Consider the following 26,094-nt stretch of genomic DNA (forward strand, 5'->3'; position numbering starts at 1 on the left):
AAACAGCTTAATGAGGGGTTTACTGGTCCAATTGGAATTTTTTATTAAAACCTATTAGTGCTGGAGCGGAGCCTGCCTACAGGAAGCGATTAGCCAGCCCCGGAGTTCCAGGCTGACTCGGCTGCAGCAGGTCCAGCAAACCGTTTCCAGACCCTCGTGGCCCCCTCACTGCGCTTTGCCTGGTTCTCATATCCTCTGCTTTAATGTATGGTTTGTCTAATTCCCTTCCCAGCCCCCATGTCCAAGCAAGCAGTTTCTTTTAATCAAATTATTGCTGTAATCAGAGGCAGCCTGGCCTGCCGTCTTGTGAGCTTTCCTGGCAGTGCACCCTTTCAGGGGTGTCTCCCCGCTGTTTCCTGGGTGCTCGGGCTGGACGAGGCTGCTCTCTGAGCACAGCCCACAGTTCTCAGCGCACCCTTCCTCCCTGACACGTGGGCCTGAGAGGGGCCTTCCGGCACTGTTGATGTTTGGTCTCTCGTCCACTCCTGTCCCAAGGAAGGACAGAGAAGCCTGGATCCAGTGATTCCCAGAGCCACCACGTGACCCGCGTGGGCTGTGACCAGGCTCCGCCAGCAGAGCTGCGCAGTGCATGGTGAGGAAACGGTCTCTAAGCGCATGTGCGAGGGGCTCAGCCCTGAGCCCCAGGGTCTCTGCCCTGGTTGGCCGGGCAGCCTGAGAGGGGCCCGGAGCCTGGCGGCCATGAGCCTGTCGTGTCTGAAATTTCAGGTGCTCTCTCAACCAGGGTCTTGGGGCCGGTCCTGATCCGGGGGGAGTATTCTTGCCTCCCCCGCCACCTCCCCAGCCATCGCCATCCTCTCTTCGCCCAGCTGTCTGTCTGCACACCACAGTTCCCTCCTCTGCTCCCCGGAACACCAGGGCACGGCGACTTTCTGCTGCCGGAGAGAAGGAGCGAGCAGTGAGGGGCTGGGGCCTGGGGGTCTTTCAAGGCACACTCCCCACGAGGAGCAGTTGGCGCTCCTGGCTATGACCCACTTGGCACAGTTGTCCCCAGGGGACTAGCATGTGGAAGGGGCAAAGTCAGGTCCAGAGTCCCCTTAGGGGACGTCTCGCACAGTACTGGGTTCTCCATCCTCGCGTGTTTGCACTGAGCATGCTGCCTGATTTTTAGTTTTGCCTTTCTTGTGTGATGTTTGCTCCTCCCTCTGTGTCAACCCCCTGCCTTATACCCTCTTTGACCCTCATGCCTCCTCAGAGCTATGTGCACACGTGGACGCACACGCACTCCGGTTAACACCACTGTACCCGAGTGGGGCCATGCTACGTGTGTGTCTGCTCTCTCTCTTCACTCAGGACTGTCTGGTGAGAGTTCTTTTGTTGGACCTACAAGGGGGGAAAAAATACACACACACACATTTTTTAATTTAAAATCTTTTTTTTTTTTTAAGATTTATCTGTCAGAGAGAGAGAGAGAGAGAGAGCCCGCACACAGAGGCAGGCAGAGCAGCAGGCAGAGGCAAAGGGAGAAGCAAGCTCCCTGCTGAGCAAGGAGCCCAACGTGGGACCCGATCCCAAGAGCCTGGGATCAGGACCTGAGCCGAAGGCAGCGGCTCAACCCACTGAGCCAGCCACTCAGGCGTCCCAAGAAAATATATTTTAAAGATCTTTTTTTCTTACACAATCAGTAACATTTTGTTTTTCTCAATTTTTCCCATCACGTTTAGCTACCCATTTCCAGTTCTAAACTTGCTTATCTCTTTAATATGTAGAATTCTAGAATAGTGAAGAAGCATTTTGTTGCTTTAATTTATACTTCTCGTTCTGAATCCATTTGGGCAGCTTTTGTCTGAAATACTTCTGAATTACCTTTTACTAAATTGTATAGATGTGGATGCTTGACTAACACTTGCTTTTTTGGCTTTTGGATTTATTTCCAATAATTTGAAACATAAATGTGAAAAATGATTTGTATCCAACTTAATACAACTTTTTTTAAAAAAGATTTTATCTATTTATTTGACAGAGGCAGGCAGTGGGGGGTGGGGAGCAGGCTCCCCACTGAGCAGCGAGCCTGATGCGGGGCTTGATCCCAGGACCCTGAGAACATGACCAGAGCCCAAGGCAGAGGCTTTAACCCACTGAGCCTCCCAGTCTCCCCATTAATGACTTTCAAACAGAAAAGTCACTACAGACTAAATGTGGCAAAGGATGTGCTTTGGAATTAATATAGACAGCATTTCTTGTTAGTCGCAGTAATCACGTAACAACACGGTCGATGAACTGTTGTCTCCTGGGTGCTGGCACCCTCGTGGTTGAAAAACATGGTTTTGTCACCACCCCATTTTCTGGAGACTTGGTGCAAGTTCCTGTGGCCAGGTCTGTCTGACTGGTACACGCTCTCCCTTCCGCCGTCCCACTGTTGCTGTGAGTGGCCGCTAGGAGTGGCCTTCCCACCCCCACGCCCAGTCGTAGTTCTCTCTCTGCTGGGCAGTGCTGAGTCCTCGTCTGTTCCCTCCTTATTCCTGTGGTCAAAACTATCATGGGTCTTTTCACATAAGTGGTTTTATCTGATTTTTTAAAAATTGTGTTCCAGGTCATTAATTTGTAGTTTTTATATGTTTCCTCTTTCTAGGAGGAAGGGGTTTATTATTTTCTAAGATTTTGAGTTGATTGTTTAACTCATTAATTTTCCATCTTTTCTTGGCTGCTAATGAAAGCATGCAGACGGGTCGCCACTCTCTTCTGACTGTGTCCCTGGCCTACCCACCCTGTCAGGTGACATTCTAGTGTCTTCCTAACAATGGCACATAGTGTAGGTTTTGGGGTTTTTTCTTTAAGCTTTTATTTATTTGAAAGAGGGAGCACAAGTAGGGGGAGGGAGAAGCAGGCTTCCCGCTGAGTGGGGAGCCCAATGCAGGGCTCCAACCCAGGATCCTGGGATCATGACCTGAACCGAAGGCAGACACTTAACCAACTCAGCTGCCTGGGCATCCCACATACTGTGGTTTTGTAATCATCAGTGCTGATACTTCTTTGGTCCAAGTGCTGTTCAGAGAAGAGCTTCAAAAATCCCAAGCCCTTCAGAGTTTTATAGGTGATCTTTCGTTGATCAGTTTCTGAATTTAGTACATAGTGAGCAGATAAGTGGGCCCGAAGGTTGTTCTTTGAGTTATTTAAAAAAAAAAAAAAAAAAAAAAAAAGATGTGTATGGATTAGAAAGAAATTGTTATCACACAGCTTCTAACAACAACATCAAAAAGTATCTTCTTTGACCTCTGCTCACCCCCTTCTGTTTCCCAGAGCAACTCCTTTACTCCTTCTACTACTGCTGGTATTTGCTTCCTTATTTCTGAATAATATGGTTTGTAGATTATTCTTGGTGTCTGCTTCTAGACTCGATATCCTTCTTATTATGAATGATAAGGATTACATTCTCCTATCTCTAATTCTCTTTCCCTTACCACCTCAGTAGAGTTATGTCACAAATATAATTTATGAAACTCATGTTCACTCTTTATATTGTGTAAACGTCAGCTGCTGAGCCAGCAGTGGATTGAGCTCAATTGTCTCTAATAACTCTTGGTTTCTCCTGAAGTTAATAGTTGCCTCCTCTTTTTTGGTTTGCTTTTCCATCTCTGATCATGCTTCACCATTCCATTCCACATTCACCAACACAACTGCTTGACCTCTCCCAGTACTATTTTTACTGACCCACACATGTTGAATAATCTATCACTTCCTTTCCCCCTTCACAGAGATTTCTGCTTGGGAACCGTAGCCCCCTGGAGTGGATGCTTTACAGGCCCCCGGATTTGGAGTTATAGTTCACAGAGAGTGGTCCCAGTGGTGCTAGGGGAAAGGCTTAGAGACACAGCCACTCCACTGCCTTCTTCCCCATGTATCTTCTAGAGCAACATTCTTAGGAAGGGTCTTTTTTAAGTGCTTATATTGATCACATTGTAGAAAGACCACTACAAGCAGCGGGGGAGACGAGTCCTTCCCTCTCCTTCCCTAGCACTAGCAGTTGCCTTTCTGAGGCAAGAAGAACCATCGCCCCCAACCATCACCCCCATGCTCTTTCCCTGCCAGGTAAACATTAACGCGTCCTGAATCACCCTGAGCGGCTGAGAGGCCAGAGAAGGGCTTTGGTCTTCAGACACCACTGCAGCCACTGGCTGGCCTGGAACCTCCAGAATCTGGTGTGTGTCCCTGGAGCTTCCTGGCTCCAATGCCCCATTGTTGGATGCAAGAGGAACCCAGCGTCGGCGAGCCTGACCTTTGCCAGCGCCAGTAACAGGGAGAGGCATTGTTAAGTTAGCCCGGAGTAGCAGCTGTGTGCCCGTTTCTTTTGTAAATGCTTTGATATTTTAAAACAGAAATTTTAAGCAAGGAGGCCGTGCTTTGTTGCTGTTACAATAGCAGCCCTTGTGTGCGTGGACTCGTTGAATGGAGGTCCTGATACCGGGGCTGTTTCAGTGCCCTTAATAGTTCCTAAGTGCACAGAACACATCTCTTCTCAGCGGCTGGTGTCCTTTTCCTGCGGGGAACTTCACAGCTCTTCCGGAGGAGGTCCCTGTGCTTACTGTGGACGTGCTGGCAGGTCGCAGATCTACATCTCTGGGACAAGGCGGAACACCGCTGGTTTTCCATTTGGCTTTAGCCTCGGCTTTAGCGAGCGGCTTTTGAGCATTCAGAAGACTTACCTGCAGACAGGACTGTGATACACTTTTGTGCCACATCCATTCACACTGACTTGGCCTCCAGACTGGCTGCTCCCACTGTGGGACACGGCCCCAGCCCACCTGTTTGTCTCCACCTCCCCCTGCCCCGACGTGGGTTCATATGTGTATGTCGGTTTATCATTGATCTGCCTGTCCTCCTCCCTGAGAGAGTCAGCCCATGAGGGCCAGGGCTTCGTGGGTCCCCCAGCATCACTGTGACACACAGGATGGGGGAGCTCGATCACAGCGTGGCTGGTCACGGTGAGCCTGCACGTGGGTCCGCGCTCACATGCCACGAGGAGGCAGTGGTCTGGGTTTGTAGAAGTGGCTACGCATCCTTACGTTGTCATTCTTCTCTAGACCACTGGCAGCTCAGGAGCCGAGCTTGGTGTGGTGCCTGACGTGTTCACGGAGAAAACCGATCAGGGCGTTCGATGTTCCCAGTGCTGTAGCTCTTGAACTCAGACCACGGGCACAGTTGCACCATGCGTTCTGGTGTGTGGGACATGGCTGCGTTGACGCACACACAGCCGTTCCTGGGGACTCCATGGGCCTCTGTGGCATGAGAGCCTCAGAGGTGGGAATGTGGCACCTCTTCCTCCTCCATGCTGTGAGCTGCACATAAAAGATGCACTGAGCAAGATGTCCATGGTGCACCAATTAGACCCGACCAGACACAAAGCGCAAAATGGAAAACCAACCACAGAGCAGGAGGTACCATGCGAGGTCCCGTGTGCGGTCTGTGCTCCTCGGCACCAGCCGGGGTGAACTCAGGGTTAACAGTGGCACGGCCGTGCTTTGTTCCCAGGTTGCAAGGCGAGAGGTGGCTCTTGTCCGGGGCAGAGCCCCCGGTATCCTGTCCAGGGGCAAGGCCTTGCGAGCCCGCTGCTGACCTGAGGCTGTAACTTGTACCTGGTAGAACCGTGTCAGCAGCTCTTGTAAACGATGATCTGGACCTAGTTTCTGACTCACCGAAATGTTGCAGAGAGACGTGCAGAGTCCGCATCAGCCTTAATCTTGCGTCCCTGCAGGTGGCACGTAACTGGGGTCAGACAGACATTGGCGCTGGCAGGGCTGTCGACTGAACCAGACCATGGTTGGGCTTCTCCAGCTTCCCCACCGGTGCCCCTTCCCACCCCGGGGCCACACTGCGCTCTGTCGCCGTCTCTCCTTGGGCCCCTCTGGTCTGCAGCAGTCTGTAGGACCTCCTTGGCTCTTCGTGAGCTTGATCATTCTGGGCAGTTCTCGTCCCATGTTTGCTCCGATGCCCCCACACTGGGTTTGTCTGGTGTTTCTGGCACGAGACAGGTCACAGAGGCGAGGTGCCCTTGTCACCGATTGGGTGCCGACTTGCGCGACTTACCTCGGGCCTAGATCACCTGGTGAAGGTGTGTTTCCAGGTGTCTCCTCCCGCCCGTTCCCTGTCCCCTGGAAGCCGGTCACTGGGCCCGGCCCATGCCCCAGGGGAGGGAGGACTCCGCTCCAGCCCCGGAGGGCATCTCCCCGCATCACTGGGAATCCCTCAGTGAGGAAGGTTCATGTCGGCTCCCCACATCTTCACCAGGGCTCACGTCGAGTGGGGCTCTGGGTTATGTCCCACACTGTTCCAGAAGATGGGTGTCAAACAATATGTGGCTACACATTACAGTCATGTAGTCATTAGAAATTTGGGAAGTTTTTGGTTTTTATTTATTTATTTTTTTAAGATTTTGTTTATTTATTTGACAGAGATCACAAGTAGGCAGAGACGCAGGCAGAGAGGAGGAAGCAGGCTCCCCGCTGAGCAGAGAGCCTGATGTGGGGCTCAATCCCAGGACCCTGCAATCATGTCCTGAGCTGAAGGCAGAGGCTTAACTCAATGAGCCACCCAGGCGCCCCTGGGGAAGGTTTTCTTTTTGAGATTATGCAATTGTCCTATTTTTTTCCTTCAAGATTTGCCTGCTGATTTAGGCTTCCCTGCAGCCATGATTACTGCGATGTTCTGGAAGTGATTTTTCTTTCCCTCATTCCTTCTTTGGAATTCCCCTGCATGGAAGGGCCGTCCTTTCCCCACCCATTTATTTATCAAATTCTCGTTTGTGTTGCCGTGGCCACTTGCAAGTTTTCACAGAGTAGGATCCTGCATGAGGAGGACCTGCTTCGCTGCTCGTCACCCAGCCGTGGCTGTGGGAACCCCAGGGCTGGCTGCTGCGGCCTTTTGGAGTCCCCCCTCCTCCCCTGCCTGACTTCCCAGCCCTACGGGAGATGGGGGCCCATCCAGAGACGTCCCTTCTGCAGCCGTCACTTCAGCTCTTTCTCCCTAGGCCCTGGTTCCCTGTCACAGAGAACAGCGTCAGGCGCCACAGCCCAGGTGCTGGGTATATACGCTCGTCGCTCACAGTGGACGGAGCCAGGAAGTATGTGAGTACTTAGAGCCCAGCACCGACAGGCTGGGAGCGCCCCTCAGACCCGGATGCCCCTCCGAGGCCCCGGGCTGCTGGAGAGCTGCCCGCTCTGCTGGCGCCTGTGCCGTGATGCTGGGGAGCCAGCTGCGTGGGCACTGACGGGGCTTCTCAAGTCCACACCTGTGCCCGCGTCGTGGAACCTGCGGCAGGGGTTCCTGGGGGCTCTGCACTGCTCCTCGGCGTGCTGTGAGCCGGCGACAGCTCCAAACGGTAAACACGGAGCATTACGGCCCAAAGAGGCCATCGCACCATCTGTAAATCTTGGAAAAAGCAGGCAGGGATGTGTGGGCAAGGCAAACAAACCGTAAGCATGGAGCGTGCTTATCACGGTGCAGCATCTGCACACTCATGGCCATGTGGTCTGGTACACGGATGTGCTACCTGTGACGTGTTGTGCTTGTGTCCGTCCCGCCCATGTGTCTGCTCGCGGTGCGCCAAGGGCTTGCGGAAGGCATTTCCACTGTGCACCTGCGCGAGAGGACCTCAGTGTCGCAGGGCGCTGTCCTCCACGGAGGCATTTATGAGAGAAAGTGCAAACACGCCGGAACAGCAAGCCATTCGCTGAGCGGTTTTCGGGACTGAGAGCCTGTGACATGATTTGGCCAGGAATTGCGGGAGGCAGTCCTTAAACCAGCAACAAGCGGGGGTGCCGGGTGCCGGGGAGGACTGTCTGCAGCAGCCCTGGGGTGGCTGGGCAGCCGGGTCCCAGCGCGAGCCCACAACTCAGCGCCACCTCTCGAGGACAGCATGGCCACACGGGTATGGCTTGGCCTCTTCCAAGTGCATGAGCCTCTGGGTCGCCGGCCCACTTGACAGTTTTCTCCGGCAAGGCTGGGGGTGTGCAGAAAGACTGTGAGGTCTTTGCCACTGTGTTTGCGGCAGGAGAAAATGGAAACAGCCCGAAAGGTTCAGCCACAGAGAATGAGTTAAAATGACATTTCTGTGGATTACTAAACGTAATATTTAATGATGCAAAAATATACTTAAAATATATTAAAGTGGGTTTTAAACTACGTGTACTCTATTCCATTGCTACTTCTGAGAAATCCTTTAAAATGATTTTGAGGTACCTGATCAGGGAATTAGACTTATCTCTAGGTGATCAGGTCACTTTTCTTCTTAGCTCCACTTTAACTGAGCATGTTTGCTTTCCATTAAGAATTAGTAAAGTTGATAGCATTCGTTTTAATAAGTTGGTTTTAGTAAAACACGATCAGCGTTAGATGGAAGGTGAACAGCAGAGGGACCACGCTCCCAGAAGGCCGTGAGAAGTCCGGCTTGGGACAGGGAGGGCTGGAGAGGGGAGCCACTGACACTTTGGCTGGGGGCTGTAGTGAGGCCTACTCCCAGCTAGGGGCCTTTGGCTTGGTGGAAAGTCCCTTCCTTTTCTGGGACTGGGGGCTTCATGGTGTTTATGGTTAGAGGTGGGATATGGACGGGTTCAGGAGTTCTAAGTGTGGGGGCGATGGGGGCCTGCCCCTGCTGGGGGTTTGGGAGGAGTGGAGGTCTTCAGAGGATGGCAGGGTGTTCACACTAGGAGCAGACTCGGATTTGTCTCTCCTGTTGGCCAGTCCGAGGTTGACCTGTGCTCTGTGTAACTCCCGGCAGGATTGGACACAGTCTATCTAGGTTCTCTTGGTGGTGCGTGGAGAGAGCCCTCGCAGGTGTTGCATGGACAGAGCTCCTCTAGGTGCCCCGCAGGTGGTGTGAGGAGACATCCCCCCCACCCCAGTGGTGCATGGACAGAGCCCCCCCCAGGTGTTGCATAGAGAGAACTCTCCCAGGTGGTATGTGGAGACGGCCTCCCCAGGTGGTGCATAAAGAGAGCCCCCCAGGTGCCCCACAGGTGGTGTGTGGAAAGAGGCCCCTAGGTGGTGCGTGGAGAGGGTCCCCCACGTGGTGCGTGGAGACATCCCTCAGGTGCCCCGTAGGTGGTATGTGGGGAGAGGCCCCCAGATGTCCCGCCGGTGGTGCATGAAGACATCCCCTGCCCCGGTGGTACATGGAGAAAGCCCCCCCCACCCACGTGGTGCGTGGACAGGAGCTTCCCCCGCAGAAGGGGTACATGAAGAGAACCACCCAGGTGCCCCCCAGGTGGTGTGTAGAGAGGGACCCCCCAGGTGGTGCATGGAGAGAGCCACCCAGGCGCGTGGAGAGAGCCTTGCAGGTGTCCTATAGGTGGTGCATAGAGAGCGCCCCCCAGGTGGTGTGTAGAGAGGGGCCCCCCCAAGATGATGCATTGAGGGAGCCACCCCCAGGTGGTGTGTGGAGGGAGCTTCCTCCAGGTGGTACATGGAGGGATTCCCCCCAGGTGCCCCACAGACAGTGTGTGGACAGAGCCCCACAGATGCCTTCAGGTGGTGCATGGTGACATACCCACCCCCGCCTCCCAGTGGTGCATGGAGAGAGCCTCCCAGGTACCCCTGCAGATGGTATGTGGAGAGAACCCCCCCAGCTGGTACATGAGGAGACCACCCCAGGTGTCCCGTAGGTAGTGTGTGGAGAAATCCCCTCTGGTGGTGTATAGAGAGGGTTCCCCCAGGAGGTGCATGGAGAGAGCCCCCCCAGGTGTGTGGAGAGAGCCCCCAGGTGCCCCTCAGGTGGTATGTGGAGAGAGTCCCTCCGTGAGGTGGTGTATGAAGAGAGCCCCCCAGGTGCCCTGCAGATGGTATGTGGAGATGGTCCCCCAGGGGGTGTGTGGAGAGAGGCCCCCCGTGGTAGGTGAGAAGAGGCCCCCAGATATCTTGCAGGTGGTGCGTGGAGACATCCCCCCAGGTGGTGCATGGAGGGAGCTCCCCCAGGTGGTGGATGGAGAAACCCCCCCCCCAGGTGGTGCGTAGATAGACACCCCACCCCGGTGGTACATGGAGAGAGCCCACAGGTGGTATGTGGAGAGAGCCCGCAGGTGCCCCACAGGTGGTTCATGGAGAGAACACCCCAGGTGGTGTGTGGAGAGACGCCCACCCCACCCCCCGTACATGGAGAGAGCCCAGAGGTGCCCCGCAGGTGGTGCATGGAGAGAACCCCCCAGATGCCCTGCAGGTGGTGTGTGGGAAAGCTCCCTCTCCAGGTTGTGCATGGAGAGAGCTGAGGGTCCAAAGAGTGGTCGTCTAGGAAGCGACATCTAGGTTATCGTGGGAGGGGCTGGTAAGGCAGGGAGATGGTCTGCTGGAGCCACTGAGGGAACCCAGCAGTGGGTGTGAGTGAGCCTGAGGAAAGGATTTGGTGCCTGGGATCTGCAAGGGCAGTCCACAGAACAGGGGCGGTGCTCAGTGTGGCCCTTGGTGCTTCGTCGGGACTGGTGACTTTACTGCTTTCCTGTCCACTCTGTCTGTGCTGTGTTTCTGATTTTGTGGTTTTTGATGGCAAGAAACCCCCTTCCATCTGAGTAAGAGCTGTGTGATCTGCCTCAAGAAAGGCCCGGGGCTTGGGGATGAAAGCTGTGACTCAGGAGACAGGAAGCTGTGATTCTCACCACGCCAAGTGGCTCTCCGCGCCTCAGAAGCTTCTGGACTCCCCACAGCTCGGCCCCTTCCTAAATTCTAAGCACGTATGTGGTTGTGTTGACTCAGGCTGTCACTTGGTGTCTGGGCCCAGCCTGCCTGGGCACAGTACGCGTTCCCACAGTGTGGCAAGGTCAGCGCCCTCCACTTAGAACAGACGCCCTCATGCAGCTCTCGCACCCGCCATTCGGTCACTTGGCTTTAAGACCCAGATTGAGTATCCATAAACGGACAGTTCTCTTCCCTTTTGATGGTGCCAAAATCAGCAAGTATAGTCCTAATCCCAAGGAATATACTGACGGGGGCACACCTGGTGTGGGTATGAGCAGCGGTTGGCTTCTATGTCAACATGAGCTCCATGGTTTGGGAGCAGGACGCCCCCTCTTACACGGTCACCAAACGGGAACAGAACCCTCAGTCTTCGTGAATGTGGCTGCCGGACCCCAGGACCCTGGATCCTCCCTCCCCTTTCCTTGGGCCCAGCAGGCTGGCATGTGCGGGCCACGTGGCCGCAGTCTGCTTGCTTCCGGGGGCGGCACTCTCCTCATCAGCACACCGTGGCCGCCAGCCCTCCGGCCCTCATCCGCCTCCAGCTCCTCACCTCCTTTGGGCAGCCGGCCACCGGACAGAGGATGGGGCGACGAAACCGCTGTTAGAGCTTCGCCTGAAGAGTTTGGCTAGCCTCGCCACGCTCCCGGAGCCCTGGCTTTCAGCTGCTCTGCTGCTGTCCTCTTTTGGAAAACGCACGCACGCTGTGCTGGTGTTTTTAAAAACCTTGTGTGTCTCTCTATAAAGTGTAATGGCTTTCCTTCTGAATATTTTCTTAAAAGACGTATTCCCATACTCACTGTAAGCTTGGCTTCTAGAACAAATGGTGGTTTAAAACCCTGCATTTCACAGGCTGGTAGGATTTGTGGACATGCTGGCAGTCAGTCTAGATGTCCCAGCAGATGGGAGAAGGCCCTGCTCACTGAACTTAGGGTTACGTGACTCTGGGAGTGTGCAACGAGGGTCTGCTGTGCCGGCTGGAGCGGACTGCAGGCCACGCTGCTTAGGAACGCGCCCCCCGGCGCAGCCCCCTACAGCCGTACCTTGGAAATGTCGCGGGGGTTCCAGCAGGTTCCAACAGGTTCCAGCGTTGCTGGCCGCCTCGTGAATAAATACCTTGTGTGGGGTTGCTGTGTCTGGAGGAGACCGCGGTGTGTTCCATAGCTGTGGAGGCCTCTCCTGCGGCCCCCGGGCATCCAGACAGGATTCTGTGAGCAGCTGACTGCCTCCAGCCCTGCCATCCCCTGCCGGTCGCTGGTGGGCTAGCCATTGGCTCCAGGCGGCATCAGAGCGGGGTGCCTCACGGGTGCGGGGACTTCTCTCGCTGTCGGTCAGAAAGCACAGGCTACCTTCCCTCGCTCTGCGATGGTGAGATCAGCAACGGGCCAAGTGTTACCAACCCAATCTGTTCCCAGAAAGTTCTCCGTCAGCAGCACCGGAAGGTCTGGCCAAGGTTGTACCAAGTGTCTGGACTCAGCTCCTCGGTACCCGGTGCCCGCCCAGGGCACATGCTCTCATTCTGTCATTCTGCTTGCATTTCTCTGCGATTCTTTTTTTTTTGCGATTTTTTTTTTTTAATTGAATCAACTTTCCTTCTTCAACTCCTTGGTCGCTTGAAACCCAGCTTCTCCGGAAAACTCAAGATAGAACACTTAATCTTTCCCTTGTCAACTTCCAGGAGAATCACTGGTCCCTAAGTGCCCTATAGGGTTCCTTTTAATGTCATTTGCGATTGCTGCCAGTGCCTCTTGATAGTTAAGCTCATTTTCTGTAGATTTTTTTAAACTTTCTGTGTAGGCAAACGTGTTTTTTTTCTATGTCAAGTCTTAGAACTTTTTTCTTATTTTTACAGTGGCTAAGAATAAGTGTTACATAGGACTTTTTAAATCATGTCATGAAAAATTTTAAACATGCCAAAAGAGCTTAAAGGATTGTGTGGTAAAAACCCATATATGGACCATCTAGCTTCTACAGTTTACATTTTACTAGCTTTTTTGCTTTATTTGGCTGATCTCTTCATATCTCTGTCCATCTGTCAATCCACAATCTGTTTTGATGCGTTTCAGAGTCTGTGTCCTGTGACCCACGTACTTGCCCTGATCATTAACTTCAGCACCGCTGGTCGTTCGCTAGACTGGAGCGCTGTCCCCGACAGAGTTCACGTGCCATGAGATGCGCAGATCCTAAGTACACAGTTTTAGTGTTTGGCAAATGCGTACACCTGTGTAACTTGCTGTCAGGATGTAGAAAATTCCCGTCACTTCCGTGTATGCAAAGGGAGGACCCTGTCTATTGTGAGGTGTGTCTGTCCGCACCCATGCTTTCCACAGGGAGGGAAGGTCTGCTTTGTGCCTGGCTTCTCGGCCACTTTCCAGAGCTCCTCCTCAGCCGGTACCTCTCTGCAGACAGTGTGCCTGTCCGTCCCCCACTGGGGATCCTTGATCTTGGTGGCCTGTGGGGAAGGGCCATCGTTAACAGGGTATGTCTGAGAAATGAAATCAAAATGACCCAAATGAAAGCGGATCTTCAGTAGCTGACAGTGGGGAACCATCTCCCGCTTTCTCGTAGGCTGCAGTATTCTTCATAGTGACGTTTTCTAAGACTGTGTCCTGTGCTCCCAGGCAGCTGATCTGTCCCCCGAGGGACGCGAGTGCCTTCTCTCACTTGTGCTGGGCTGCTCGAGTGCTTCCTGTCCTCCAAAGATCCTTGACTGTCTCCGCATTCTGTCTCTGCGGACGGTTTGGGTCCTTGCCATGTGAAAGCGTGGGGTTCTTGGTTCTGGTCTCGGAACACAGTTGCGGGAGGTGGAAGGGTCTGCATTCAGTCTGCGGTCTGCTCGCCTCCACTGTCTGGCAAGAAGGCAGCTGTCCCTCACCCAGTCACTCCTCCAGACCTAGCGCCGTGTTTTTCTCCGACTGTGGGGGAGGGTTTGTCTCCGGTTGTCGGCAGTCTGACTCTGTGTGGCATTTTTTGGACGCTGTCTTGTGATTCTCTGAGGCTCCTGAATCTGTACCTTTATGTCTTTTACCAAATTTGAGTAACTTCTGCCAGTATATTTTCAGGGTTTTTTCTGCCCTTTTCTCTCCAAGGTTCCAATGATGTGTATGTAGGAACATCTGATGGTGTCCCCCACTTCCTAGGGGTGTGTTCTTTTGTTACTCAATCTTTGAAAAAAAAATCTAGGGGCACCTGGGTAGTCAGTCAGCATCCTACTCTTGGTTTCAGCTCAGGTCGTGATCTCAGGGTCCCGGGATCGAGCCCCATGTCGGGCTCCCTGCTCAGTGGGGAGCCTGCTACCCTCTGTCCCTCTGCCCCTCCCCTGCTCGTGTGCTAAAATAAATCTTAGGAAAAAAAAAAAAAGATCTGTTTTTCAAGTTGAATAACTTCAGTTGAGCTATTTTCACGGTCACTACCTTTTTGTTCTGTGTTCTCCCAGCTGTTACTGCATTCATCTAGTAAAATTTTAATTTCAGATATTTTCTTTTCCAGTTCTAGAATTTGTCGGGTTGTTTTCTTGTAGTTCTGTTTCTCTGTGCAGTTTCCCTGTCTGTCCATGCCTCACGTGAGTGGAGGCGGGAGGTGCGTGACGTGCAGTCGGGGCTAGCGCATCGATCGGGAGGCTGTGCTGGGACGCGCTGTGGCCCAGTTGTAAATTTTACGTCCTGAGAAGGCGGCATCTCAGCAGAGACTTGACCAGAGGGGCCAGGAACGGGCACTGGGGGCAGAGACCTAAGGTGGGCCTGGTCTCCAGTGAGGGAGGAGAGCCGGGCTGGAGCGGAGGGTTGGGGGTGGGGGGCTGTCAGTGGGGCGCCGGCGAGCTTTGCCCTCTCCCTGCCAGGGCCTGTGCATCGCTCGTGTGCTGTTTTCCTCTGGTGATTCACATCAGCTGACTTAGCTGAAGCCCTTCCTCCGTCGTACCTGACCCTTCAAAAAACAAAAAGCATTTCTGGAAACCTGCCCTGACGGCCTCAGGGATGTGGTGCCCGTGGACATCACTGGCCCTTCCCCTCACCAGACCGCCCCCAGGCTTCTCTGCGCACAACCTGGGATCAACACTGGCCGCCGGCAGTGCCCGCGGGGTCCTCGTTCTGTGCCTGACGCCTGCCTCTCCTTTCCATGGCACCGTGGAACGTACACGCTGCCCAGAGCAGGGTCTGTGGGGTGAGCTGCGCCTTAGTGGCCGTCCTGCTTCCAGACCTGGAGCTGCCGGTCACCTCATGAGAGGGCCAGAAATCTCTCCCTCTCAAAGGGGAGTGAGGCCAATCCTATTGCGTGTGGGAAGGGGGAGCGCCGCTGTGCCCAGTGCAGTGACCCCAGGGGAGACCGTGTCTGGCGGGCTAAGGCTGCAGTGCCACCCGACCTCGGTCCTGGGCACACAGCGGCTAGAGTCGTGCGTGACCCCTTCCTGCTGTTCAGAAGAGCTGACCCTCGCGTGGTTCCCGACGCGTTCACCTGTGCATACGGTAAGTGGATGTGCCAGCCTTGTGCACCCACCAGGCCTGCCCTCCTTCGGTGACAAGGGCGCACCCCTCAGCAGCTTCGGGGATGCCCAGAAACCGTATGCACGGAGTATGTGGAAGATCGGGAACAGTGGAGGGTGAAAGTGGGTCACGCCGCAGAGCATGTGGGATGAGTGGCCCGCCTCCGCGAGCACGGGGCCCGGTGTGCACGCAGGCGGGCACTCCCTCTGCTGCATGAGGCAATGCCGTGCGGGGCCCACAGATACAGGGTGTGCCTCAGCGGACACACCTCCTGGGGCACAGTAGACCTGGAGCATCCCTTGCCGCGGCAGCCCCAGACGGCATGACCTGCACGTCTTCAGCATCCTGACAGGCTGCTTTGAGACAGGCTCCGGCTAGTTTCCAAGCGCAGGAAGGAAACAAAAGACAAAGGAATGGTAGTGCATCGTGCCCTTCAGCCGGATGTATGTTAGCTATTTGGAATATATTAATCCTAAGAAATCTCTGTTGCTAGATCTAATTTCCGTGGACAGGAAGCATTTTCATATTTATCCAAAACCAGTAAAGCTAGCTAAGGTCATTACTGAGTTTTGTTTTCGGGCTAGCTGGTGACACCTGCACAGATCTGAGCAGCAGGGGACACCTGGGGCTAGGAAGTCTGGTTGCCATGGTAACTGAGTATTAACCAGCACCGTGACAAAGTGCAGTGGACGGAGGGTCGCTGTGTGGGTGTGCAGGTTACAGAGGTCACTTCCTATTCCCTGCAACGCCCAAGGACATCCTCACAACACAGATTAACAATTTTCTAAATGATTCATAATTGGGAGCATGCAGTTTAAAATGATTTTATTTGAAGCATGAAGCCTTTAACTGACTCTTCCAAAAGTATCCACTTGCTAGAAAATTCACTCCTGTTCACTACTGGACTTAAATCCTGCCTCCGAAATGTGGAGTCCCCGGCTTGCCTCTCCTTTCAGAAACCAGGCTTTGTCTCCTGGACTAACAGCCAGAGCAGAGCCTCTCGGGCCGCATTCCCCTACTCGGTTCATGCTGGTTCTAGGGGATTCTTGGGGGAGACCCACCTCCAACCAGGCCAGGGCTGGGGGAGGCAAGAGTGTGGGCCTATCTCTGGGGTGAGGCTGGCATCAGTACCGCCAGCCCGAGGACAAAGGACTGTCCCCAGTCTGTCCCCTTAGGGCAAGGTCGGTCAGCTCTACAAGCCATTCCGATGGCCTAAAGGGGTCATCAAGGCCAGGCCCCTCAAACGGTGTCCTTTCCTGCAGACACGTGACACATGCTGGCTGTGGCTGGTTGCCACGGCAGGGGGATATTAGCAGGGGTGAAGGCGTTGGTACCCGTGAAAGACATGGTAACCCCAGAACCGTGTGGGGCACTCTGTCACCCCCACACCATGGAAAGGGCCCCTTGCGTCGCCGTGGCCCACAGCCCTCTGGTGCCACAGCCGGACTGTGCACAGCGGACTGGTGGGCTGGTTCATCACTCCCCACCCTGGTGGAGGACCTCGAAGGTGGAGAACGCGGCGTGGAAGAGCTGCGCGTGCTCTCTGGGTGCCGCTGGGAGCCCTGGGCGGCGCCGGGGGGTGGGGGGGGCGCCGTGCAGGAGTGACAGCCCGTCAGAGGGGAGGCGTCTCTCTGCCTCTTCCCAGTTTCTAACCCGAGGCTAATGGGTTTCCTGCCCCTCCTGTGGATGGCGGCTGTCACTCTTGAAGGATCTGTAGGTGCCACGCTTCAGTATTCTAAGTAGCTGTAATAAATTTCAGGAAGGTGACGAGCCCTCGCTTGGTACCGTCTCTGCCAGCGGCTGTCTGCAGTTTGCACCTCGACCAGGTCTTTCTCCAGGCTCAGAAGCAGCTGCGCTTGTGCCTCATGGGACCTCAACTCCGGATGACCTCCTCAGAGGCCTGGTGCAGGCCTCTGAACTGCCCTGGCCCCACAAGCCCCTCACCAGCCAGAGCACGTCTGCTTCCCACCACGAGCAGGCAAGACCCGGAGAGGCAGCCAGGGTCCCCCACCCCCGTGCCGTTGGCCTCAAGGCGCCATGCCTTCGGCTGCTCCCAGGTCTGCAGGCACAGGTTGGGCCTGTGGGTGCTGGGTTCTCTGGGTGTTTAACAGAAGAGCACCTTCACTCTCCACATGTCCCCAAGTAGGGCAGAAAGCTCGGTGCCACTGGTATGCTGGTTTTATTTCGAGAGCAGGTCCCTGAGGTGAGCCAGAGGCACGGGACGCGGGGCCACAGACTGAACCCCTGTGCTTCTGCATGTGCTGAGGGTCCGCGTTCAGCACGTGCCCTGGGGTCTTTCCTCAGGCTCCCCGCAGTGGCCTGGCAGACAAGGGCGTGTGCCCCACCAGTGTGAAATGCTAGCTCGGTGGCACCAGCCAAGAGAGCAGTGCCCACCGGCCCCGGCCCCACAAGCTGCCCACTGACTGCAGGGCTCAGGGCTGTGGCTGCCCTCTGACCTGAAGGATGTGAACAGTGGTGGTTGGCCCCAAGCTCTGGGCAGAGCTACATCGGGGTTCATGGTCCCAGCAGCAGCACCGGGGGGTTGACCCTGCAGCCTCTCTTGAGTGTGGTCCAGCCCTGGTCCCACTGCCTATCTGGTGACATGGCCAAAGAGCTAACATAGCTTGGGAGCTGCCTGCCGGCTGACAGATGCTCCGGTAGTCACTGTCCAAGTGTCAGGGTCAAGAGTGCTGACCCCATTTCTCTGAGCTGGAGGACTTCCCCCGCCAGTTCACGTGGAAGCTTCCCAAATGTGGCCTATTCACCGCTTGTCTACACTATTGCAAATAAGCCAGTAGGTTTCTGGAAGTGGCCATTCCAGAAACAGGCAGCTCCCTGGACCTCAGGCTTTGTGGCTTCCTAGAGGACGTCAACTAGCCATCCCCCCAAAGCCGTGTGGGACCACACATCGGCAGCACCCCTGAGAGACACCCGAGGTGTCGGAGCCTTCTAGGGTCACCATGGAAGCGAAATGTTTTTCTTAAAGATTTTATTTATTTGTGAGAGAGAGAAAAAGAGAGTTGTGGGGGGTGCAGCAGAAGAAACAGAATCCCAAACGGACTCTGTGCCGGCTCCACCCCACGACCTGAGCTCGTAACGTGAGCCCAAGTTGAGTCAGACGCCGCCCAGCCGACTGAGCCCCATAAGTGGGCATTGGCATAGCAGTGCAGGAGCCAGTCTGCAGTCTCCTGTCCGGAAAAGGGTCTGAGTACAGGTGGAGGAGGCGCAGGCGCCCTCCCCGAAGGACTTGAAGCTGCGGTGAGGCCGCCGTGGAGTCTGCGGGTGGCGTTCAGCGCTTGCGGCAGGGAGCCGTGTGTTGTGGGGCCCCAGCAAGCATGGGCTGGCCGTCCTCTGCACCTGGCCACGGGGCTGTGGGAAGCCAGCCGTCCAGGCATCTGGTTCTGGGGACGCCTGCCCACCACACTGGGTGAGAACAGTGCTGCTCCTTGTGCCGCAACCCAGTCTGCTTGGCCTTGACAGGATCTGCAGGAGCAGGGGGCTCTGCCAGCGACATTTTCCATCCCAGCGGTGTCGGCGAGTGCTCATGGCCCAGGAGCCAGCAGCCAGTGACCTGGTGGCTCCAGCCGGCTGGGAGGGGTTGGCGAGGGCCTTAGGTGTCTCCACTGTCCCCGAACTCGCCAGCAGGGTAAGGAAGGTTCCAGCAGGTTCACAGGAAGCAGGAGGGTGGCTGACCCCTGCCAGTCCACGTGAGTCCCCGAGGTGGCTGTGTATCCCTCGCCCGCCCCATCACCCGCTTGCCGGCACTTGAGTGGGTCTCTGGGCTCCGCCATTTGCACATCACTTTGACTGGTGTCATTCAAACAACGTGTTAAAATTCCGCTCGGCACATCTGTGTGAAGTGCGGCGGCAATTAGAGAAGGCGGGCCTGTGCTCTGGGGAACGCTCTGCACCCGCGCCAGCGGCTCTGAGTCTGCCAGGGCTTTCCTGTGAGTGTGGGCAGCACCAGCCTTGTACTGGGGGCCGAGCAAACGTGCCCGTGACCATGGGGTTCTGGGCGGACGCCCCACCTGCCCGTCTCTGTGGCTTGCCAGGTTCTGCCCAGAAGGCCCCGCACCTGCCTACTCGCTGGGCCACTGCCCCAAACCGCTGCTCCGTGCCACGGGGCCTCCCGGCTCCCTCGCACTCTCGGCGCGTGGGCGGAGGGCCCGGAGCGGGCAGCAGGCCTCAGAGGTCTCTCCACGAGCAGAAGCGCCCCCTGGGAAGCAGCCGCAGCGCCCGGTCACTTCCGCCTTCTGTGGCATCCCCGGGGCAGTAGGGACATGGCTTGGGAAACAGTCCACGTGAAGCGAGCCCGAGGTTGACGACAGCCCTCTCTCAACACAAGACTGGAGAAACTGTCACAAGGAACAAAGTCTATTTCTTCTGCTTGAGACAAGAAAGGGAGTTTGAAGCAAGTTGTAAAGCAAACTCTTCCAGCGACGTGAACGAGAAGGGAACCTTGACCCCGGGTGCTCTGTGTCCGGAATCCCCAAAACAGACTAAGTGCTGAGGCTTCCTGCCTTTTTCCTCTTGGAGTTCGGACAGGAGTCAGGTCTCCCAGCACTTAGTCACGGCTGGTGGACGCCACTCACTGGGTCTCCACAGAACGGGGCATGAGTGCCCCTTCCTGGACACAGCCCCCACCTCACGTCCCAGCTCCTGAAGGCGCCCCCTCCTCCGCACTGCTCAGGCTTCTGCCTGCTTCTGGAAGCCCCTCTGGATGGGTGCAGGGTGCATGCTGGCAGCTCCAGAGTCCCCAGCACAGGTACCGGGCACTGCCTCACAGCAAACCGTCCTCTCCTGCAGAGGAGCGGGTTTGGAACTGGGACTTCAGAAATTCCCGAAGACATGAGAGTAAGCAGGTCCCCCACTTTGTTATGAAAAGTGTCAAACTGCAGAGTTTCAAAGAGGGGGTGCGGTGAGACCCGTAAACCCACCACCAGGGCCACACTGGGCGTCCACTCTGCAAACGTCAACCTGTCCCACGCTGTAACCTTCTGTGCATGTCAACCCGAGTTGCAGACCCCAAGAGCTGTCTGTCCAGCCGTAAAACTCAGGTTCAGAACTCAGTTAAGTTTGTCTGTTGGCTGTTTTGTTTTGTTGCAGGAAGAAATTTACAGTGAAATACACATTCAGCTGTCTCTGATGAGTCTTGGCCCAGGCACCCCCTGCCCCTCACCCCCGCCAGTGTCACCCTGGAGGCTAGGTGTCCGTTTCTCCTGTATCAGTTCCGCTCATTCTTGAGCGTTCTGTGAATGGGACCGTAGCGCACGGACCTTGTGTAAAGTAGCTTTCATGCTGCACAAGGTTTTTGAGCAAAGTGAGCTCCTAAGGGGCATGGGCAGCACACAGAAAGGCCAAGGGACGGCAGCCTGAGATCTGCTTCAGGTCCCAGCTCTGGGCATTCTTGTGAGAACGTGGAGCTGCTGCCACCGCCGTGTACACTGCTTGCTGCGTTTCTCGGCAGCTTCCGGCTCGCACCCTTGCATCCCGAAGTGGAGCTGGGGCCCCTGATGCCGGACCTGTGTCTCCCTCTGGCTTCCCCCACCCTAGTGCAGACCGGGCAGACCCTCCCATCAGGATGTCTGGCCCTACACATCGTCACACCACCTGTTTGGTTTGGGGACCATGTAAGTTCAATTGAGTTTGGTGACTTGCTGCTCTGGAGAATGGCTGGTGCTAACATGGCCCTTTGTGTTCTTCCTGTCCTCGTTGCAGGATGGGAGTCCCAGCTTCTAGAAACAGGATTCCTGGGGATCTTCCTGTGCCCTCTTTGGAGTCTGTCTCGACTGCCCACAGGGACCCCCCCATCCCAGATTGTGCTGTGGGGCTTTCGATGGCTGATTTTCAGAATCATGCTTGGAGCAGTAAGTAGAACTCTCATTTACTATGTTTCGGGGGAATGCGTCGCAAAGGAGCCATCCCTCACCACCCTCTTGGCTGGGCGGTGCCTGCTGGGCCCCTCCTGCCGCTCTCCATGTTCTCTGGCTGCTCTCCGTGCTCTCTGGCCTACCGTGAGCCCTTGAGATGCCCCCGGCCCTTTGCATGAGCACTCTCTGTGAACGTGTCCCAACCCTGAACCCGCTGCACAAGGGAGACTCACAGAAGAGTCCCCTGGCAGCTGCCCCTCTCCCCACCAGCCCTCCTGCTGGTTCCTGGGACTGGTTTAAGCCAGTAAGGACAGGGACAAAGCGAGACGTGCTAGAGGATTCGTGTCCCTCGGTGCCGTGGTTCTTGGTCCTGTTGCCTTAGGGAACGAAGAGGTCGACCAGACCCAGAGTGGTGGGTAGCAAAGCCACGTTCTCGAGCGAGAGTGTAAAGCTTCTGGAGAGGGCAGGGGCCGGGCTTGGAAGGGGTGCCCTGTGAGCTTCCAACGTGGGGGTTTTACAAACACTCTCAAGGAGCTATCGTAAGCCTCCTGAGACTGGGCCCGTGGGTTGGCCACTACGGTGTGACGGCTCTGACCACGTACTCGTCTGCCTCTTATTGTTCACGTGGTGGTGCTCTTAGGACCGGACATTTGGAGGCTAAGTGATAGTGGCCAGTGTTTTATGGGTCACCGTTTTCTTTTGGGACGTCCTGCGAAAGTCCCCCCTGCAGAGGCTGCAGATAGCAAGCTTTCGTGTCTCATGCACGCGATCGAACGGGATGCTAGTACACTTTCGTCTCAGCTGGCCCGGCTTCTTGGCTTCATGTTGGGGCCCCTGGTCCTGACTACATACGTGTCTGATGAGCTCCTAATAGCAAGGCTCACAGTCCCCGTGTCACCCCAAAGCAGCCACGCCGGCTTCCTCCTGTCTGCGCCTGCTGAGTGCCATCTGCAGACACGTCGCTTTCCAGGGAGTGTCTCCCACAGGCCAGGCGAGTGGGCAGCACTGTCCACCCGCTGTGGCTGCTCGGCGCATGGCCATGGCTGCCTGCTGCGGAGTCTCGGCTCACACCCTCTCACCAGGCCCCGGGCCTGGACGTCCCTGCCACCAACTTCCTCAGGGCCTTTGTAGGTGCACGCGTCTGCCTCCCGTCACCTTTCCCATTTCCAGAAACGCTCTCTGAACCGTAGAATCAGGAGTGACATGTTTCCTTCTGACCCCCAACTGACGAGGCACGGAGCCTGGCAAATTGTGTTCACTTGCTCTAGCACTTCTCTCCTTTGGTAACGAGATCTGGGTTTTTATCCTACAACACTAACTTCTTTCGTACCGGACACCTTGTCATTCAGGTCCGGGAAGTACCTGTTTGCTTGAAGTCTCCCCAGGGGCCGGGACCGGGGGCCAGCATGAACCCACAGACAGCCTGCTTCTACCGTGCCCGAAACAGCAGCCCCCCCGCCCGTGTCCCCTGCAGTCCAGATGGCCCACAGTCCCCCCACCCCGTCCCCCGCAACTGACACTGGCTGTGTGCCCTGCATCCCCAGTAGGCAGCCTCTCACTCAGTCCGGGGCAGGGTCCGTGTGTCCTGTCTCTGACTCAGGCATGTCCAGCCAGTTCTCCAAGGAGCTGCCTTCTCCCCCACTGTGTACTTAGTGAGCGTGGTGTGGTGCACTCCCAGGGGATTCTGTGGTTGCCCTCGACAGACGCTTTGTACGTGGGAGTGTGTCCACCTCCCCTCTGCTCCGCCCAGCGGCCGTACACCCCTCTGGGGCTGCCAGTCATCGGATGCCCTCGCTCCCCAGGTCTGCGTGGCCAGCAGGAGTCTGTCTTACTGCCGCATCGCCCTCAAATGCTGAGCAGGGCCCGCTCTTGCTGGCGATGGGTGGTTCCTGAGCAGCACAGGTGTCTGTGGGCACAGAGGGCCCCGACTGCTTATGGGACCACCAGGAGCCTGTGCTTACGTGTTTCTGACACCCTCCAGGATGCCAAAGCAGCTTCGTGCTGGTGTGGCGGCCGCCTGTGGTCTGCTGATGCCGCACCCGGGGCTCTCGAGAGCGGCCAGAGTACAGAAGCGGGGTGCTCTGCCTGGGACCTGGGTGCCCGTGCGGGAAGCCACAGGAGCATGCGTCTGGCTATGGTGTAGCCGGGAGGTGCTCAGCCCCGGGCAGGCGTGCGCGGCTGCAGGTGCTGGGAGCAGCCCTGTGGAGCCACGAAAGGTGCGTTCTCCAGACTCCATGTCCACGTCACTACCAGGACGGCCAGCCTCCTTTTCACTGTTCCTTTTCCGCCACTGAGAAGTTCCCGGCTGCGTCTCGTAGGACACAGTTAGTAGTGGGCTGAGGCTCCGTGCACATCTCCCACCTCATCTTGATTTTCTACTCAGCTGCCTTTAAAGATGACAGCATGGTGCTCGGTTCGGCAGCACATATACTAAAGATGATAGCGTGCGCAGTTTCCTTCGCCGCGGGGGACCTGCCTGGGGCAGCAGTTTCATCAGGTGGGGGGCGGGAAGCCAAGGGCCCCATGGGAGCACAGCCAGGGTCGGGGCGCGGGGCACGGGGCGGCGGAGCTGTCAGGATGCTGGGCGCAGGGCTTGTGATACCGGGAGGGGAGTGGCCCCCACGGGGCCTGCCGGCACCCCCAAGCACCTTCCATGGCATCGTGACTGACGGCTAACCCCAGCTGCGCAGGAGTTACTGGGAAGAGGAGCCGTTCGTGCTTCTGTCGGCGCACTGGGTGCTTGTCTTCCTTTGTGGGAACAGAAGCAGAGAATGCATGGGACGGGAGAGCGGCAGCCTGCACAGCGCCTGCTGCTTAGGAAGTGACAGGGTGTGGAGGCCGCCAAGGACGGGGCTGCCTGCAGCTGGGAGCCCCGGGCCCTGGCCTGTGCCGATCTGGAGCCTTGGACACGGAGGCTGCGGTGACGGTGTCATCCGCAGCGCTTCCGCTGTGCTGAGAGCTCAGGCCTCCCACGGTTGGGCGGCACAACCTCCCCTTCTCAGGGCTCCCACGTGTTCATGCCGCGTGGGGCCGTGGAGGAGCGGTGGCAGTGGGCTGCCCGGCTCTCCCTACACAGCTGGAGATGACCCAGGGTGTTGTGCGGCCCGTATCACACCGGACAGCAGACAGTGGGGCTGGGGGAAACAGCCGGCGCCCGTTGGCTCTGCTCCGCCTCACGTCCTGCTGGACTTTGGGGGCAAGGTACAGGAAGGAGGGCGCTGGGCACAGAAGGAGCCCCAAGGAGAACACGGCCCGTTGCTGTTGGAGACCTGCGACAGTGCCCAGCTCTGATCTGACCAGGAGAACCCAAGGCCGTGCAAACCCTGACCGGAGGACAGTCTTCAGAGTTACTCCCCAGCACTCTGCAGGGCTGAGGTCATGGAGTGCAGGGCATGGCTCCGCCCGGGGAGCACAGCCACTCAGCCTGCGTGCTGGATGGCCCTGGCACAGGGGAGGACTTCTGGGGGGAACTGGTAACATCGGGCAGCGTGGGGAGGTTCTGGCGTGAAATGAACGTGACAGGTGCGCAGGGCCTCCGTGCCGTGTACACAGCTTTCCCGGGCGCTGGGGTGTTCTCGAAGTAAAAGGTAAACAGCTTACATACTTGTCGTGTATGGAGGGGACAGTCCGAGAAGACACTCCGCTCTCTCAGACGTGAATTACCAACAGACAGAAGAAACAAAAACTCTGCGAAATGTCAGGAACAGCGCACCTTTCCAACTGCGTAACTACGGGCCCAGAAGCCCTCGCCAACGCATTCTCTCAACATTTACGGCAGGAAGTGTGTAAACTCAGCGCCATGCATCCAGAGAGCGGAGAGGAAAGCCTTCCCAGCTCAGGTGTGTGAAACACGGAGGGCAAGGGCGTTTCAAGAAAAGAACATTCCGGAGCGCTAATCTTCAGGAGCACCAACAACGTTTTGACCCGTTAGCAAACGGAGCCTGCAGCGCTAGAATGGCGTGAGGCGTGGGCACCGAGCGGCCTTTCCCGGGACGCAGGACTGGGCGGGCGGGAACGCACCGCTGTGGTTCAGCCAGTGACCGGATGCGGGGAGGTCATCTCAGCCAATGGAGGGAGGACATTTGTTAACCCCAGAGGTCATGAAACATCCTCCAGCTCATGAGGAACAGGCGGTTTCTTCAGGCTGACACGACACAATGTCGACCCCGTCCCTGCCGGGGGCTTGCACTCTCCTGCCACGAGACACAGAGCACGCACCATCGTCACATCTGCTTGGCATCAGGATGGAGAGAGTGGCTTCTGCAGAAAAGCGAGAGAACGTAACAAAAGCTCCGAACATGGGAAGAAGCACCTGTCCTCACGGGAAAGGAGACCACGCATGTGGAGGGTCACGAGCTCCTCGGGGGGAACTACGCAGTCACCAGGGCAGGAGCCACAGACCCTGCGCAGAAGTCAGTGCTCTCCCCACGCGGGCAGACGCTCTCAGGAAATGAAACGTTAGGCAGTTGCAGTCGTGCTCACCCGAGGTCCTGTCTCCCGGCCCACACCACCCGGGAGGCTTTCCGGAACTGCGACCTGGCTGCTGCCATTGCCATTGCTGCTGCAGAGGATCTGGGCCCAGCGGGAATGCTGCCCAGGGCCCTGGGCACAAGAGGCTACAGAAGGAGCAGTGGCCCCCATGGTGTCTGGCGACAAGGCGATTTCTGCCTTCCCTGAATCAGACCTTTTCAAATGGGGACCACCGTGCAGCCTGCAAAGTAAATGAAGATCTGAGGCGTCAGTTCTCCCCGGAGCTCCCCAGCGGTCCCCCTGCCGTGCACCCTGCCGACACCCCAGCACCAACACCCGGGGTCACATCTGCCTGGACATCCTGACAGACGAGGGGTCTGCTGTCGGTGACGTCAGGACCAACCCGCTCTCCGTCCAGAGCCTGCAAGGAGAAGGCAACATTGAAGGCCCTTTGAAGACACACGCTGCCGAGCTCTGGGACAAGCCAGAGCCTTCAAGAAGTCTCTACAAAGATGGCGCCGAACACAGGCCCCCGGCTGGCACCTAACCTGGGAGCCTCTCCTGGTGCTTCTTACTCTCTCCTGTGGTCATCTCTCCCT

At 56.6% G+C, this 26,094-nt stretch overlaps 1 protein-coding gene across 3 annotated transcripts in view; it reads left to right on the plus strand.

The window, feature by feature from the left end:
* The window catches only part of LMF1 (lipase maturation factor 1), a 93,466-nt gene that overhangs the window by 27,150 nt on the left and 40,222 nt on the right, over positions 1-26,094 (plus strand). For all 3 annotated transcript variants that reach the window (XM_059155472.1, XM_059155470.1, XM_059155471.1), the window contains exon 4: positions 20,874-21,022. In XM_059155472.1, coding sequence (XP_059011455.1) covers positions 20,874-21,022 — 149 coding nt within the window. The remainder of the gene's footprint in view (positions 1-20,873; positions 21,023-26,094) is intronic.

Source organism: Mustela lutreola, chromosome 17 (assembly GCF_030435805.1).
Source record: "Mustela lutreola isolate mMusLut2 chromosome 17, mMusLut2.pri, whole genome shotgun sequence".
In the NCBI taxonomy this organism is placed as follows: domain Eukaryota; kingdom Metazoa; phylum Chordata; class Mammalia; order Carnivora; family Mustelidae; genus Mustela; species Mustela lutreola.